The sequence below is a fragment of the Amblyomma maculatum genome, chromosome 10, assembly GCF_055883805.1.
Source record: "Amblyomma maculatum isolate TAMU_Amacu chromosome 10, ASM5588380v1, whole genome shotgun sequence".
In the NCBI taxonomy this organism is placed as follows: Eukaryota; Metazoa; Arthropoda; class Arachnida; order Ixodida; family Ixodidae; genus Amblyomma; species Amblyomma maculatum.
Genome location: NC_139353.1, coordinates 52,981,388 through 52,995,254, shown reverse-complemented (window position 1 = coordinate 52,995,254; position 13,867 = coordinate 52,981,388). Strand labels below are relative to the sequence as shown.

Genomic DNA, 13,867 nt, shown 5'->3' with positions numbered 1-13,867 from the left:
CCGATGCTTAGTCCATGTATATAGCAAAAAATCGAGACAGAAGGCACAATGCAAGATATGCACAAGCATAACGAAACGTACTGATGGTCTGCATCACACTGTGAAGTTTACCAGTGCTCCAAACTTTGTTGTATGATGCTTAACATTCCTTAAGTGACTCAGGCCGTAGCAGATGACTCCGGGTGGTTTGGAGTACGTAGGGTTCTTACACATATATGGACGCCTTGCGCTCCGTCTCCATGGAAACGCGGCCGCCGCTGCCGTGTCTAACCGGGGTGCGACTGCGGCAGGTTGCGTAAGCAAAACGTTAGTTGAACACAATGAGAAGTGATTTTAATGCTCCAAAATAGGACAAGAAACCGCTTTATACTGACGTATCACTTCGTGTTTCGCCCTGTTCTGGCGCCCTTAAAAATAAAGGTGAACCACAGCCATCTTGCCAAACCGCAAGTTTATATGAAGAAACTGATTATACAGGTGTACAACAATTTTTGTGCAACAATGAGCGCAGAAAAAATTTAATTTGTCTATTGCGCGCATAATGAAAAAGAGTAGGTTTACGTCACCGGGTCACATGTTTCCAGCAGTGCGAGCCCGAAATATGCAGAATGGGCAATGTTTCCTGGCTGGCAGCTGGCATAGAAATATGCTGAACAGAAAGCGTTTCGCCGTCCCTATGAGTCGCAGCGTGAAAAATCTGCGTGCATTTGAAGTGCACGAGGGCCCTTTCAGAACTCGACAGCTGCAGACAACGGATTAACGATCAGTTAATAAGTACTGCAGCTCTCGCAACAAATGGCCCTTGTACCTCACAGCTGCTGTATGGTCCACCTGGGACAACCGATTTGGCAGCCTCTGAAACTTCACCGCGACAGCGTACGACCACGGACCCTGGCGACGGTTTAGCGTGGAACTGCAACTCGAGGAGGTTACGGCATCGCATATATCGCTCACGCCAGCTCCCATTCTCGGTCGTAAGAGTGGGATAAGTAGTCACGATCGCGCCTTTTCCTTTATTTGTGTTTTCTTGTGACTGCGTTGACTGTTGGAGCTTCTTGCTTTGCTCTTTAAGGTTTCAGTTAAAGATCTTCACTCATTGTGATTCGCGGACCCATATTCCCAGTTCGCATCGTTTTCACAAGTGTCATTTCACCCTCTTCTTCAGACAGGCTGGCTTAGCGTTGCAGTGAATTAAGACTATGAATGGCCAATCATATCGCACTTTGATCCCTCACGTGACTTAGACAACTTTGACGTCATAGTCATGGCTCGGCTGTTGAAACCGAAACAGGTAAGAAAGAAATTTGATTCTAAATTATTTGGTCATCGTTGACAACTATACAACACGTGGCCATCCGTGTATAGCAATCTACCATGCGTCGCATTACAAAAAATAAAACACGCGACAGAAAATTAGGGGTCAATAATTGTGTAAAGGTACAAGCGTCTCGCTACATATTGAAGTGAAAGGTTGACTGCGCCATGTATAAGCCAAAGTCTACCCGCGTGATCTTCAACAAGCAGAGGTGTGGCTAAATAGCTTAATCATGATACTTGGTGTGCCACCACTTGACCTTTGCCGACAGTTACAGCATCACGTGTTCCTTCTTGTTGACGGAGTCCTCGACTCAACATGGCCGCCATTTAATCGCGTCAAAACCATTCTGTCAATGTCTAAGCCTAAAGCCTAACCACAGCAGAACGACGTTTATCACTTCGCATATGTCTAGCCTTAGCAGTTAAACCTTAGCCAATTTTCATTTGAATGCCACAAAGACAGTAATCGTCTATGCCAGAGGCACTTTTGTAACCTTTGGCTCAGGAAGCTGATGCCCCTGACCTCAAATGAGTTGTTACAGTTGCACACAGCCACATCGAGCCTTCCGACCACTTGGCCACACATGGCCAGGTGGTGGGCCATGACATGTCCTAGATCGTCACTGGTTAGAACGCTGCCAGCCTGTCACGTAATCCCCGACTGATTATGACCGTCCTGTTTTCTGTTGGAAGGACGAGATCGGAGTGCAGTTTTCTAGGCCCGCTGGATCCTGAGCTAGATACGCTGCCTCTATACGTGCAATCAGGCACGATCACACGGATTGCTTAAAGCCCAGCTTTATATCTATGTCACTCCTGACAACTTGGGCATCTTTCATCACAGTCCGCCTCACGAGCAACATTGAGTATAACAACAAGGAATGCAATACTGATGTTGCATAACAATCTCATCACTGTCTTCCTGACACCATCGCAAAGCTAAACACATAGCGAAACCATGCAAATCCGTGCTTTCGCGCGGTAAAACCAATTTGACCACAGTTTAAATACCGGGTAGCTTTTTTATAGTCATGAGCCGCCACCATCATAGTACATTCAAGAACACTGCAGGGGCCTAACTACACAGATAGAAGCAAATCCCCTCTGTTCTACCCTTTTGACAAAAATTGTACGTTAGTTTGATTTCAGTTTTTGTTGGGCACGTCGCCTGAGTGTTCCTACTGTCAACGTAAAATAGGGACCTCGATGTTCTGTAACACAGTCCCAGACGTGCAACACGTTCATAAACTATTTGCGGGTGTTCATTAATGATAATTACACGACGCACTTTGACAAGTAATTTGAGGATCCTAAAAGTTGCGGTAATCTGCAGTTTCCCTTTCTCCCACTACGCAGCTGACCGCCACCACCAGGTGTCCCAAGAAGCATCAAGACAGTGCGGGCTGTGCGATGTGGTAAAACGAAAACAACCACGGGAGCGCCTTTAAAAGGTCTACTCGGAATCCTGCAGACACACGGCAACGCCTTCTGGATCCTGCAGTGAACGCGAGCTGTCGTTACCGCGCGCTCTCACCACCTTCCGCGGCAGACACCGAGGGACGTCCTGGTCCGAAGTATGCGGCGCCAACGAGAAAACCCGTCGCGCACGGCCGCGAGTCGGCCGGTAAATACTCGAACTAGTGGTCTAGCCGCCTCGAGAAGTTAACGCAGGGGTGGCTTATCCCCCCAAAATGGCGGGGGATCCCTGCTGCGATTATCAGTTCGTGCAAATGTCCGCCTAAAAAAATGTACCCCTATTTTCCCGCCGGCAAGTCGGGAGCCCGTCTAACGCCACCTTCTCTTTCCAAGAAAAACCTTGTTGTTATTTTATAGCTAGCCGGCACACTCTGTATTATATTCAAATGCAATAAATATGAGTGGTCACGATGTATCGTCGTTCCTCCTTTTGTTCCCTCAACCACGAACCCTTCCGCGTTTCACGGGCGAAGAGGCCACAGCCACAGGGCTGGAGTGTTGGGGTAGAAGGCTGCCCCTAATAACACCACATAATGTCTTGCCTACCCGTTGAGTTCCTTTGAGACCGCCGTGGAGGTCTTCAAGGAGAAGTGCCAGCTCCTCTGAGGATGGCAGCGGCGGATGAGCGAGGCAAGTTACCCTTGGACTTGACAGGGCTGGGACACCTGCAGATCGAGTCGCGAGACTGTGGGCACCTGTGGGCACCACAGCGACTCGAATGACGTCTTTACGTGCGCCGTAAAGGACACGGGAAGCTGGTCAGAAGCCGTTAACAGCAGCGGCACGAGGCACCGGGGACCCGAACGCCGGCGAGCTCATCTTCTTCTGCCTCTTCATCTTAGCCACAGCGAAAGGCGCGTGGCCGTCTGTAGGGATCAAGACTGGTGGGACGGAACCGCTGCTAAAAAAAAAATCCCGGTTTCGACGACCTCCTCCATTAATTTATTTCAAGAGTTCTGGCTTTCATCTAAAAAAAAAAAAAAGATTCTATCTAAACAATTAACTTAACTTTCGTGCGTTTCGGTTAGATCACCCAGGTACTTGTTCGTTTATTGGTTTTATTGTCATCTGAACTGTGTCATATTATTTATGTTTCATTCCATTTGGCTTGTCCGGGTTATGGAATGTTTTATTTGAAGTTTGTGCAGCCAAGCTGTGCTAGTTTCACACTGGCCAACGCCTTCATTACAAGTGGCGTTCGTTGCTCTTCGCAGCTGGATTTTCTTGTAGCTCGTCTTCAAGATATTTTCCTAGCTGGCGATTTTAATTCACATCACATTTCTTAGGGTCTAAAAACAGGTTCTTGTGGGAGTAAGGTGCGGGGTAGGATTCATGACAACTGCCTACATAGTCACAATTTTAGCGTCATCACCTTCCTATACTCGGGCAGGGCTCATCAGCTCATGACCTCACATTTTATTAAGCTCTTTAGTTGTCTCATCATTGGCCACCGTAGACAATGGAACCAAATGTGATCACCTTCCTGTAACCCATGATTTCCTCATTTCAAGATCTGACAATGGGGTTTGCCACTGGCGCTTTGTAAATTATAGGCGTTATGAATCCAGCCGCGGGACTTCTCTTTTGCCTTTGACTCCTTGTGATTCTCAGTCTCGTGCGGCGTCTGTGATGTTGTAGTTGCACGATGCTATTCAACCTGCTGAACTTGCTGTTGTCTCGCGTAGTCCACAGCTAAATTCAACATGGTGGAATACTGAGTGTTCTCGTGTATATAGGTGCCGGAAAGCTGTCTGGAAGTTGGCGCACATATCACTCCCCTTATAAATTGCTGCAATTCAATTTTCACGCTGCCTTTTTAAGATTCGCTGAGGCATCATCGATGCTAAAACAGAAAGCTGACTTGCAGTGGTTACTGATACCGACATGCATTTTGTTTTCGTTTCTTGTGCCGTGCTAAATCCCCGTCATATTTGGTGCAGCCCTAGCGGGTGGGCTGATTAATTGGATTCTCTCGGTCGTGGTCTCATCATCATTATCATCAGCTAGACTATACCTACTGCAGGGTGAAGTCCTCTCCCTTACCCCTCCACTTAACCTGATCCTGTGCCAGCTGCATCCACATGATCCCCGCAATGTCATTATACCAGCCTTAGAAGGTGTACGTGGGATGCGAACATATCATCTAGAAACTTGACGCGCTGTCTGTTCTTATGGTCGGCGGCGACCTGTTTCCTGTACTGCCTCCAAGCTTGGGCCTCGTATCCCACCAGAACGACAAGCCTTGCGGTTTTGTCTTGGCATACCTTATTTTGTGGCGATAAAAATGCTTTACTCTGAGGCTTATATGTCCTTCCTCTGGACTTGCTGTTTCAGCAGCTTACAGTTCAGGTCATACTAAAACTATATATGGCTCAGCCCTGTCCTCACAAAAAAAAAAAAAAATAATAATAATAATTCCTTTACCTCAGTTATTTTCCGTATTCTTTAAAAAAAATGGAATGAGCGGCTTATCAAGACCTCTGCCGATATGATTAAGATGTGCAGTACGTCGACGATGACCATGGGAGCTGATCTGAATACTGCATGCCTTACGTCATGTTCGCGTATCCATAAGCGTGGCGTATGACGAATTAAGTTGAGAAGAGAAAACGCTCTTTCCCTACGTTTCGCAGTATCAGTAGCAATTACAGTATGTGATACAAAATGCCCCAAAGGATCATGCAAGATGGAAACCAAGGTATACGCAAGTAAAGATTTGGCATGGTTGAGATATATATGTCGCCATACACCAAATTAGATTGAATAGGCGATGACTGGATGGAGAAAGACAACATCCACTGAACGTATATACGACCACTGATCTTTAATAACAAGGTAAGCTGTTGCATTACAATGGCTGGTACCACTAAGCCGAAGGATCTTGCTGCCCTGTTAACATGAACTGCTGGTGCACCATGACGAAGCACAATATGGTGAATGAAGAAATGAGCAACTTCGGCTGCTGTGCTACAAGGAATGCCATTGGTTTGACAGCAACGGCTGAGGCGGTCATTGGAAGACGGCGTCATCGAAGAGATGTTCATGCATTACTCAGACGCACAAAACTCAGATGACATGCCCTTTACGTCCCCAACGCGCGCTGAAAAGTTCTCTCGGGCGGCACGGAATGTTCTCGGCTCCTTGTTGTGACGTCAACATGGGTTCCTCCCTCCGCCATCTTCCTTTCCACGGGACGCGGGAGGTCTGAAATTCTGAATGGCGCGCTTTCATGTAAAAAGGTGACTAAAATTAGTTGTGGTTTAGCACTGATTAACTCCAGTTTAATTGCGAAAGCAACGGAAACTTCTTTTGCCTGCTACATTATCCCCCTATCAGGCCCTCTCAGTGTAAAGTTGGGGACACTTAAGCTTATCCTTTAAGGGTATGACGCGAGAGCGTAAGCTACCAGCCCACATATAAAATCGCTTCAACCAAGCCGTATGGACGTGCCTGCGTGTCGTAGGGGTAACGAGAATGCAAACTGTTCTAGCAGGCTGATTCTGATATTACTCTACCGTATGAAAGGAGCGACCCGAGTTGGCAGCTCTTGCCCGTGGCATAGGGATGACGTGAATTCAAATGTCATGGCAGGCTGATTATTATTTTTTTTTATGAGGAGACCCTAGCATACCCCTTTGTGGCCACCCGAGGTCTCGCTTTGGCTGTCGTATAGTATTGCTTTCGCAATAAAAATAAACGGACGGGTTTAACAGAGTGTCTCGACCAGGACTCGAGAAGGTTAGCAGTTTTTAGGATCCCCTCACGATCCCTTTAACGCTTTCGGGTTAAAATGATTGTTTTTTTCAAGCCTAGCGTCTCACAATCTAGCGAGAGGAAGGTAGGAGTCCTTGCGCATGCTGCTCTTCTCGTTCGTGAAATCAGCCGATAGGCACATTGGAAGAAAATGAGTTGTTTCCAGGTGTGACCAATGAAGGAACAGTGTTTTGTTAAACTTCAACAGTAATCCGTCAGAGCTCCCGAAGGCATGCGAAAGGTGGAAGTGGATCGTTTAGTAGAAGACTGCGGTGTGACCCAATCACCGTGCGACTTTCTGAATCCTTTGTCTCAATCGCCGGCAGTTTGACATGCCCTATAGTCTCCGAAAACGCGTTTGCAGTGGTCGATAATCTCTTAATTCTCTATTAGGGCGTTATCACTAAGCCCTCCCACTTCCGCGTATCGCTCTTTTCTCGCGAGCATGACTCTAGCCAGTGACTCTTGGCACGTGACATATGGTCGGAAGTTGATTGGTCGGCGGGTAGTGTGACGCCACAAATCACGTGTCGTGGTCGATTTTGCAGGCGCTGACAACGTGGGCAGCACTATTGACCTGGGAATGGAATCCAATGGACCATGATCCTGAGTCTGACACGCTTCTCTTAGCCCGTGCAGGAGCGTTTGTACGGCTTGTTGGGCTTGTTGGGTTTTATATATCCAGCTAGACTGGTCTTTCACAAAATGCGACAATTCTATTATGGCCGCAACCGAAGTGCTACGCACTTAATTTGTATTTGCCTAACCATGCTGAGTCGGCTGTCATTTTTTCATTTGGATATAAGAAGCACATGACTACGAAGAAACACATCGTGGTTCTTATTCTGACGCATCTGCCAGATGGCAAATTTGGAACCGCTAGGGAAGAGCCACCTTCTTTCCACATCCTTCTTACATGCCCCACCCTTCCTTTCGTTTCGATGGAGGCGAAACGAAGTGGCGTCCGTGTGCTTGTCAGCGCACGTTAAAGATCCCCAGGTGGTCGAAATTACCCCGTAGCCCTCCACCACGGCTCCCCCTTCTCTCTTTCCACTTTCACTCCCACCCTCATCCCTTCCCTTACGGCGCGGTTCAGGTGTCCAGTGAGCAAGTGTGACAGATACTGCGCCTTTCCCTTCCTGTTACCAATTACAATTAGATTTCACGTGTTATTGATTTCTTCTTTTGTGTTCTGTGTGCGTAAAACTTGTGTGTTCATTTCCATTTTTTTTATTTGTGCTGCAGCAAGAAGACCACATGGTTGTTCCTGCGCACATTAAATAAAGATTGATTGATTGATTGATTATTATTAACATCGGTCGTTGCGGACACCCTCTCACGCAGTGTTAAACGTGAAAAAGACGCATTGTTTCTTTTTCTGACGCAGGGAATATATTTACCCCTGGTTTTGACGGCCAAGCCATGGAGCGAAAGGAGAGAGATGGGCAATGGAGGAGCAGCGGCGATTCGGCCCAACGCGCATATATCGCCCGGCCTAGACTTCCGCGGTACGCTAAGCGCACGGGAGCCACCAACCACCACAACCAGTCCACTACCGGACGATGACAACGTTCGTGGCTCTCGCATAGCGCTGGGCGAACGCCATGTGGTTCCACATGGCCGACCGCATCCCGCGCCTTTTATTAGCGACTGGTCCAGAGAGAGGAGCAGCAGCACAGGATGCAGGAAAAATAAACTGCCGGTCCGACGTTCGCATCATCCCCTCAAAAAAGAGCGAGCCATCGCGCTCTTCACGAAGGCATACCGCAGCAGAAGCGGCACCTGCAGCAACTAGCGGGCAGCCGCGCGCTACTTTATATTTTTTGTTACACGAAGCAACAACCACAAAGGCAACAAGAACGCCGTAAGAAAAGCGGAGCTGCATCTTTCTCTCCCTCCTTCGTTCCAGCCAAGGTCGTTTCACCCTAGCGCTGCTGCGGATACGGCCGGCAGCCATTTTTGTATATATTCTTTCTTTCCACATGCGAAACCGGACAACGCTTGTGCCGGGGACAGACGGTCGGTCGGCCCCAGCCGAACGACGGTTCGTCGCTCGCACTGGTCGCTTTTGTGCCTAGAGTTGTTGCGCGTGCGTTCCGCCGGCATCCTGCGGACAAGATGGTGCTCGTGGAGTTGACAGGCCGCTGGTGAGTCTCAGGTGGAACGGCCCGAGATTCGTTTTTAAAACGAGCGCCCGCGCTTTCTTTTGTACAGCAACAAGCTCGCGCGACGAAGCCAGCGAAGCGAGCGGTGGCGATACGGACGCCAGATTACGGCGCGGCACCTTGCGCGCCCTGCCTCCCGCTTCGTTTCGTGCGGCCGGTTTCGAGAGATGTATACAACGAGCTTGTTCTGGGTGCGCGCCGTGTTGTGTTTGTGCTTTAAGAAGTGACGCGCATCGCAGTTTAAACATTCCGCTTAAAACAAGCCGCCTCTCTTTTTTTCTTTTTAACTTTCTCTGGTAGCACCCACGAGCAAGCATAGTTCGAAACGGTCCGCTGAACGCGGGCGCGTATACGTGGGATTGCAACGATGACGGCGCGAGTTTATATATGTAGTCGCTATATGGCGTGACTAAGTGGCGATAGATACGTGACGAGATAAGGTGGATCGTAAACGAGCGAAAATGCTTGCCGACAACGTCAGAGTGACGTCTGACGTAGTACGATGTGTTTTACCTTATATAGTTTCTTTTTGGCATTTCAAACCTTCGGAGGCTTCATACCTCAAGTTAATGTGCCATCTAGGAAGCTTTCTTTTTCTTTTTAGAACCTGTTTTCCGGCGGGTTTTTGAATGTAAAACTGAAAATTTGAAAATTTTTTGAATGCTGACGCGACCTAGACCGCGCAGAGGTTTATATATAATGATCTATATTATACAGCTATAGACTTACACCGGAGAGTAATTTTTACATCCTGTGTCTTCAACGGTTTTTCTAAGGACGGTGATTTTAAGCGAACGTGTGCACACGTGCTGTGTTCTTTTTCTAACCGAAACAGAGCGCGCGCTGTGCGGCCGAGATGGTATTCGAGCACGACCACAAGCAGATCTGTGGTTCACGGGCCCGCCAGATAGCCAGCGAGGCCGCTTTTGGTTGCTTTGTATCTCCGGTACGACGTGCTCATTTTTTATTTTAAATATTTCTCCGGGTAAGATTTATATGACAGCATTTATCTCAGCGATATGACTGCGCACGTTCATCCGCTGTGCTCGATCGTAAATGGAAGTAATTAAGCACCTCCTCGGTCGCCCGCTAATTAATTCTGCCTTTATTTCTATTGGGTTCTGTATCGTGTTTCTTTTGTTATCACTGATATAGAGAGCGTTAGTATGTCCAGGAGGCGCGTCGTAGCAAAGGGCACACAGAGATATCGCATATATTTCCTTCCTGATATGCATGCTGTTGATTTCGAAATCAGGCCGTCCGCTTCTAGCTGCAGCCTTATCACCCGCGCACGATTTGCCGACAGTCGGCCGAAGCTGTGTAAACGCATACAGTTTACGTTACCAGCGGAAACAACCGTCTCGCCCCGCTGCTAGCAGTCGCGTCGTCGCTACAGTGTTCTCGTCTGCATGTCTGTGTCTCTTTTGCAGGTGGAGGCGTAAGCACCGCGTCCGGTCGCACCCATGACCGACGAAAGAAGCGAGTTTGTCGAGTGGCGCTTCTGGCGTTTCCCTCCACCGAGTGCCCATTACCAGTTGTACTACGACGAGATCGAGAGGTTCGCCGCCGCAGATACTGCGGCCGGCGCCGGAGGGACCTGGCGAAATGCCGCTGGTCCTACATGCGACCTGCAGCGACGGCCGGCGAGACTAGCGACGCCGACACGCTGCTCGGTGTTCCTTGAGAAGCGATCTTCCGTCGCCTCCGACGTCGTCCGAGATGGGGTGGACGACCAGAATGAAAAGACCACGACGCCGCCACCGCCTTCGGTCCGGCGAGCAGCAGACGACGCCGGCAGAGGAGCAGACGACGCCGTCACGGAAGCGTTGCCGGCGGAGCGTGGTCACGACGGGAGCGTCGCTGCGGTCTCGGCGGCTGGCGATTATTGGCGGAGGATCGTCAAGCCTAATCGCGTAGGTCGTCTGCTGCGCGTCGCCTCGGCAGGAGAAGCGGCTGGGGCGGCCGATGCCGATGATGACGCGAGTTGCATCGTTCCGGAAGCCTCGTTTAAGGCCGCCGCGCCCGTAGGAGACGCATCCTCGAACGCCATGGGCAACAAGGCGAGTAGCAGCGCTCACCAAGCGGAGAAAAAAGCTAAGGGCTCCGCAGACTGTCTGGCGGGAGACACTCCTAAAGGGAGCCCGGGACTCTTCAGACTTGGGCGCGACAGGGGGAAAGTACGGAAGACACCACAGCCGGTGCGGAAAGCGACCACGGATGATGTGGGTGCCGTCTCAGGGAAAAACGAGGCCGAAGTCATCGTCTCGGTCGCCGGATCGCCGCACGTGGGTGCGGTTAATGGGGCCCGAAAGAAGAGTGAGTCAACCAGCCCTGACAGTTCGGTTTCGGGATCAGTCTACGTCGACACGGTCTCGCACCTACCGACTCCCGGGGATGCGGAAGGCGCCCTCAGCGACGATGCAGCGGGCGAAACTGAAACGCAGTCGAAGACGTCGCCACAACAGTCACCGAGCAACGCGAGCGATACGACCGTGTTCGGCGACGATACTGAGTTCGTGTTTCCGCAACACCAGACTCCGCCCTCGTCCGCGCCTGTCACCACCGCGTTGTCCGGAGCGATTGCGACGCTGCCCGGCTCTTACCGGAGCGCATCCGTGTCGGGTGTGTCGCGTGTGAGGTCGCACAGTGAAGCCGACTCGGCGGCCTATCCTCGCGCGACTCCGTCGTGCATGGGTTTGGGCCGCGGCGATTCCAAGGCCAGCGTCGAAACTAGTGGTGCGCCGGGATACGCCGCGCCTACGTTCACGTTGACGCAACACCGCAAGGTGGTCCTCCCCAAATTCTCGGCGCCTTCCACGACTCCGCTTCCCGTCAACGAGGAAGGAGGCAATGCCCCACCGAGCTCCGGTTCGACTGGAGGACGCCGTCACTCGGCTTACGACGATGCGCCTCCTTTGGCGGGTAATGTGCTGCGCAAAGTTGCGTCGCTCACTCTTGAACGTGCGGCCATCGAGGCGAAGGTTAACCGGCCAAAAGTGGTGCCCGAGAAGCTTGACTTCAGCATTTACGAAAAGTTTGAAGGTAAGTTTCTCTGCGCGATCATCAGATGCAGTTGATGTAATAATACATCTTTTCCGCATATAGTCATTGATGCAGGCTTGGTTATCAAAGTGCATAAATATGTAATGACGATAATCCTAGTGTAATTTAAGTGCAAACTGCATACAATTTCTGTATGTGAACAAAACACAATCTTTTGACGTCGTTTTCAAAGGGATGCAGAACAAACTAGGTCTGCATGTATTGATACATTGCTGCATTTTTAAATTACAGAGATGCGGTCTTCATTGGAAAATGGAGCTTATAAGCTAGAAGAGTCAAGAAAATGTGAATAGAAATAGGTGTTGCTGCTGCTAGCCTTTTTGTATATGCAAACCACAGTGGCAGTAAGTCCGTGCTTTCACGCAGCCAAGTCTCAGAGCTAGGCTACACTTTACCACCATTCGCTTCCATTTGTGAATCGCCATGTCCTTTTCGTTGTTGACATCACGGGTTTGTATAAAGTGAGGAGCTACGCTTTGCGAGTGAAACTGTCGTCAACAAATTCAGTCTGCTGCCAAACAAGTGGCAGCGTAAGTGCAGAGTAGACATAGAATCTAATATTCTATCGAGTTGACCTCAGTTTAAAACTACTTGTGCAAGAGTAGTGAGCGACTGGTGTTATTCTTCCCCAGTGATGATTGTGGCAAAGCATGTATCAGTCCATGCTTCGTTATATATGCACTTTCAGAAAATGGTGTGGGGGCGCTGCTTGCAGCTCATTCTTGCTCATTGGTGCAGGAAAGCTTGGTTTACAGGTGAACGCAGTTTTCTTAGCAAGAACTGTTTCCCTTGTGTGTCTCTTATCGCAGCGTGGTACTGAAGCGATGTGTGTCACTTGGACCCAGAAAGCTACAAGTGGTTTTGTCAGTACATATAGGGGAAGCCCAAAGTGGAGTCAGGGAAGCAGCTACTCCCAGTGTCCACCCTTACACATTCATACAACTTCAATGGGGAGCTACGGTACTTTCACGAAGGCTTTTCAGTTGAAGCAAAAAATTATGGAGGACGCTCAAATTAAGGTTAAAGTGACAGTATAGGCTAGCAGCCCACATATCAAGCGGGCCGCTTTAAACCAAGCCGTATGAATGTGGCTGCTTGGCCTGGGGGTAACATATGTCCGACTCGGAATGCAAGGGTCCTGGCAGGCTGTTTCTGATATCACCCTTCCATAGGTAAGGAGAGGTTCACCAGAGTTTGCAGCTCCTGGCAAAGGTAACATCAAGCAACGCTACGTTCAGTCAGTGCGTGCCCATGTCAGCTGCCAGTGCCGTGCTTGTAATGTTTCGCTCACAAAGATGACGCCTGACTTTCTGGTGAGCGGAGTCTTTAACGATATGTTAAATATGTCCAGGTGTCGTGTTTATACCTGATCCCCAACCGCCCTCGGGTGATTAGTCCACCAAATGAGCTTACCAGAAAGGCTTGCTGATGGCAGGGCAAGACCGTGGCAGTCAGTAGTCGAAGTGAGTGCAGTGTTGTCAATTCAGCCTTGGGAGATTCCGCTAAGCATGTTGTACTGTGCTGCAAAGCTTCCGTGGAAGCAGTCTATCTTTCTTTTGCAGCTGCATGGCTACATTCTCAAGTGCCCCAAATCTCTTGATGATGAGGGGAACTCTAGTCCCCATATTTGTGGATCAAGGGCGTTACGTGCGCGGCCAGAGCCTGCTACGCAGCTGAAAGCAATAGCCGTAGGCCTGTTACTTTTGGCAAAGACTGAATATGCAGGTGATAGCACATTGGTTTTCCAGGAAAGTTTTGAGCAGTCATCTTATATTAGCTTTCTGGAGTTCATGCAGAGAAACAGGGTACAGCCGGCACGTGGCAGAAGTCACCACGCTATTGTGAATAAGAGCTGTTTGCAGAACTGGCCAGCACGTTGATTAAAGGAGCACCAAAGACAACTTTATGTGGTTATTGTTATTGGCAGACATTGATTCCCTGCCCCTTTATGGTTGCGTTTAGATTTACAATTATCGTGCAGCAAGAGAAATAGATATAAAGTCATTCCTGCCGATCAGTTCAAATTCAGGACGTCGTTACTAAAAAAGGTATGTGCGTTGCCACTGTTTTGAAGCGAACGGCAAAGTGGTGTC

At 49.4% G+C, this 13,867-nt stretch overlaps 1 protein-coding gene across 1 annotated transcript in view; it reads left to right on the top strand.

Annotated features, from left to right (window-relative positions):
• Nucleotides 1-8,395: 8,395 nt before the first annotated feature.
• The window catches only part of LOC146176416 (uncharacterized), a 37,739-nt gene continuing 32,267 nt past the window's right edge, over nucleotides 8,396-13,867 (top strand). The window contains exons 1-2 of the mRNA XM_084582747.1: nucleotides 8,396-8,693; nucleotides 10,142-11,753. Coding sequence (XP_084438873.1) covers nucleotides 10,175-11,753 — 1,579 coding nt within the window. The 5' untranslated portion in view covers nucleotides 8,396-8,693; nucleotides 10,142-10,174. The remainder of the gene's footprint in view (nucleotides 8,694-10,141; nucleotides 11,754-13,867) is intronic.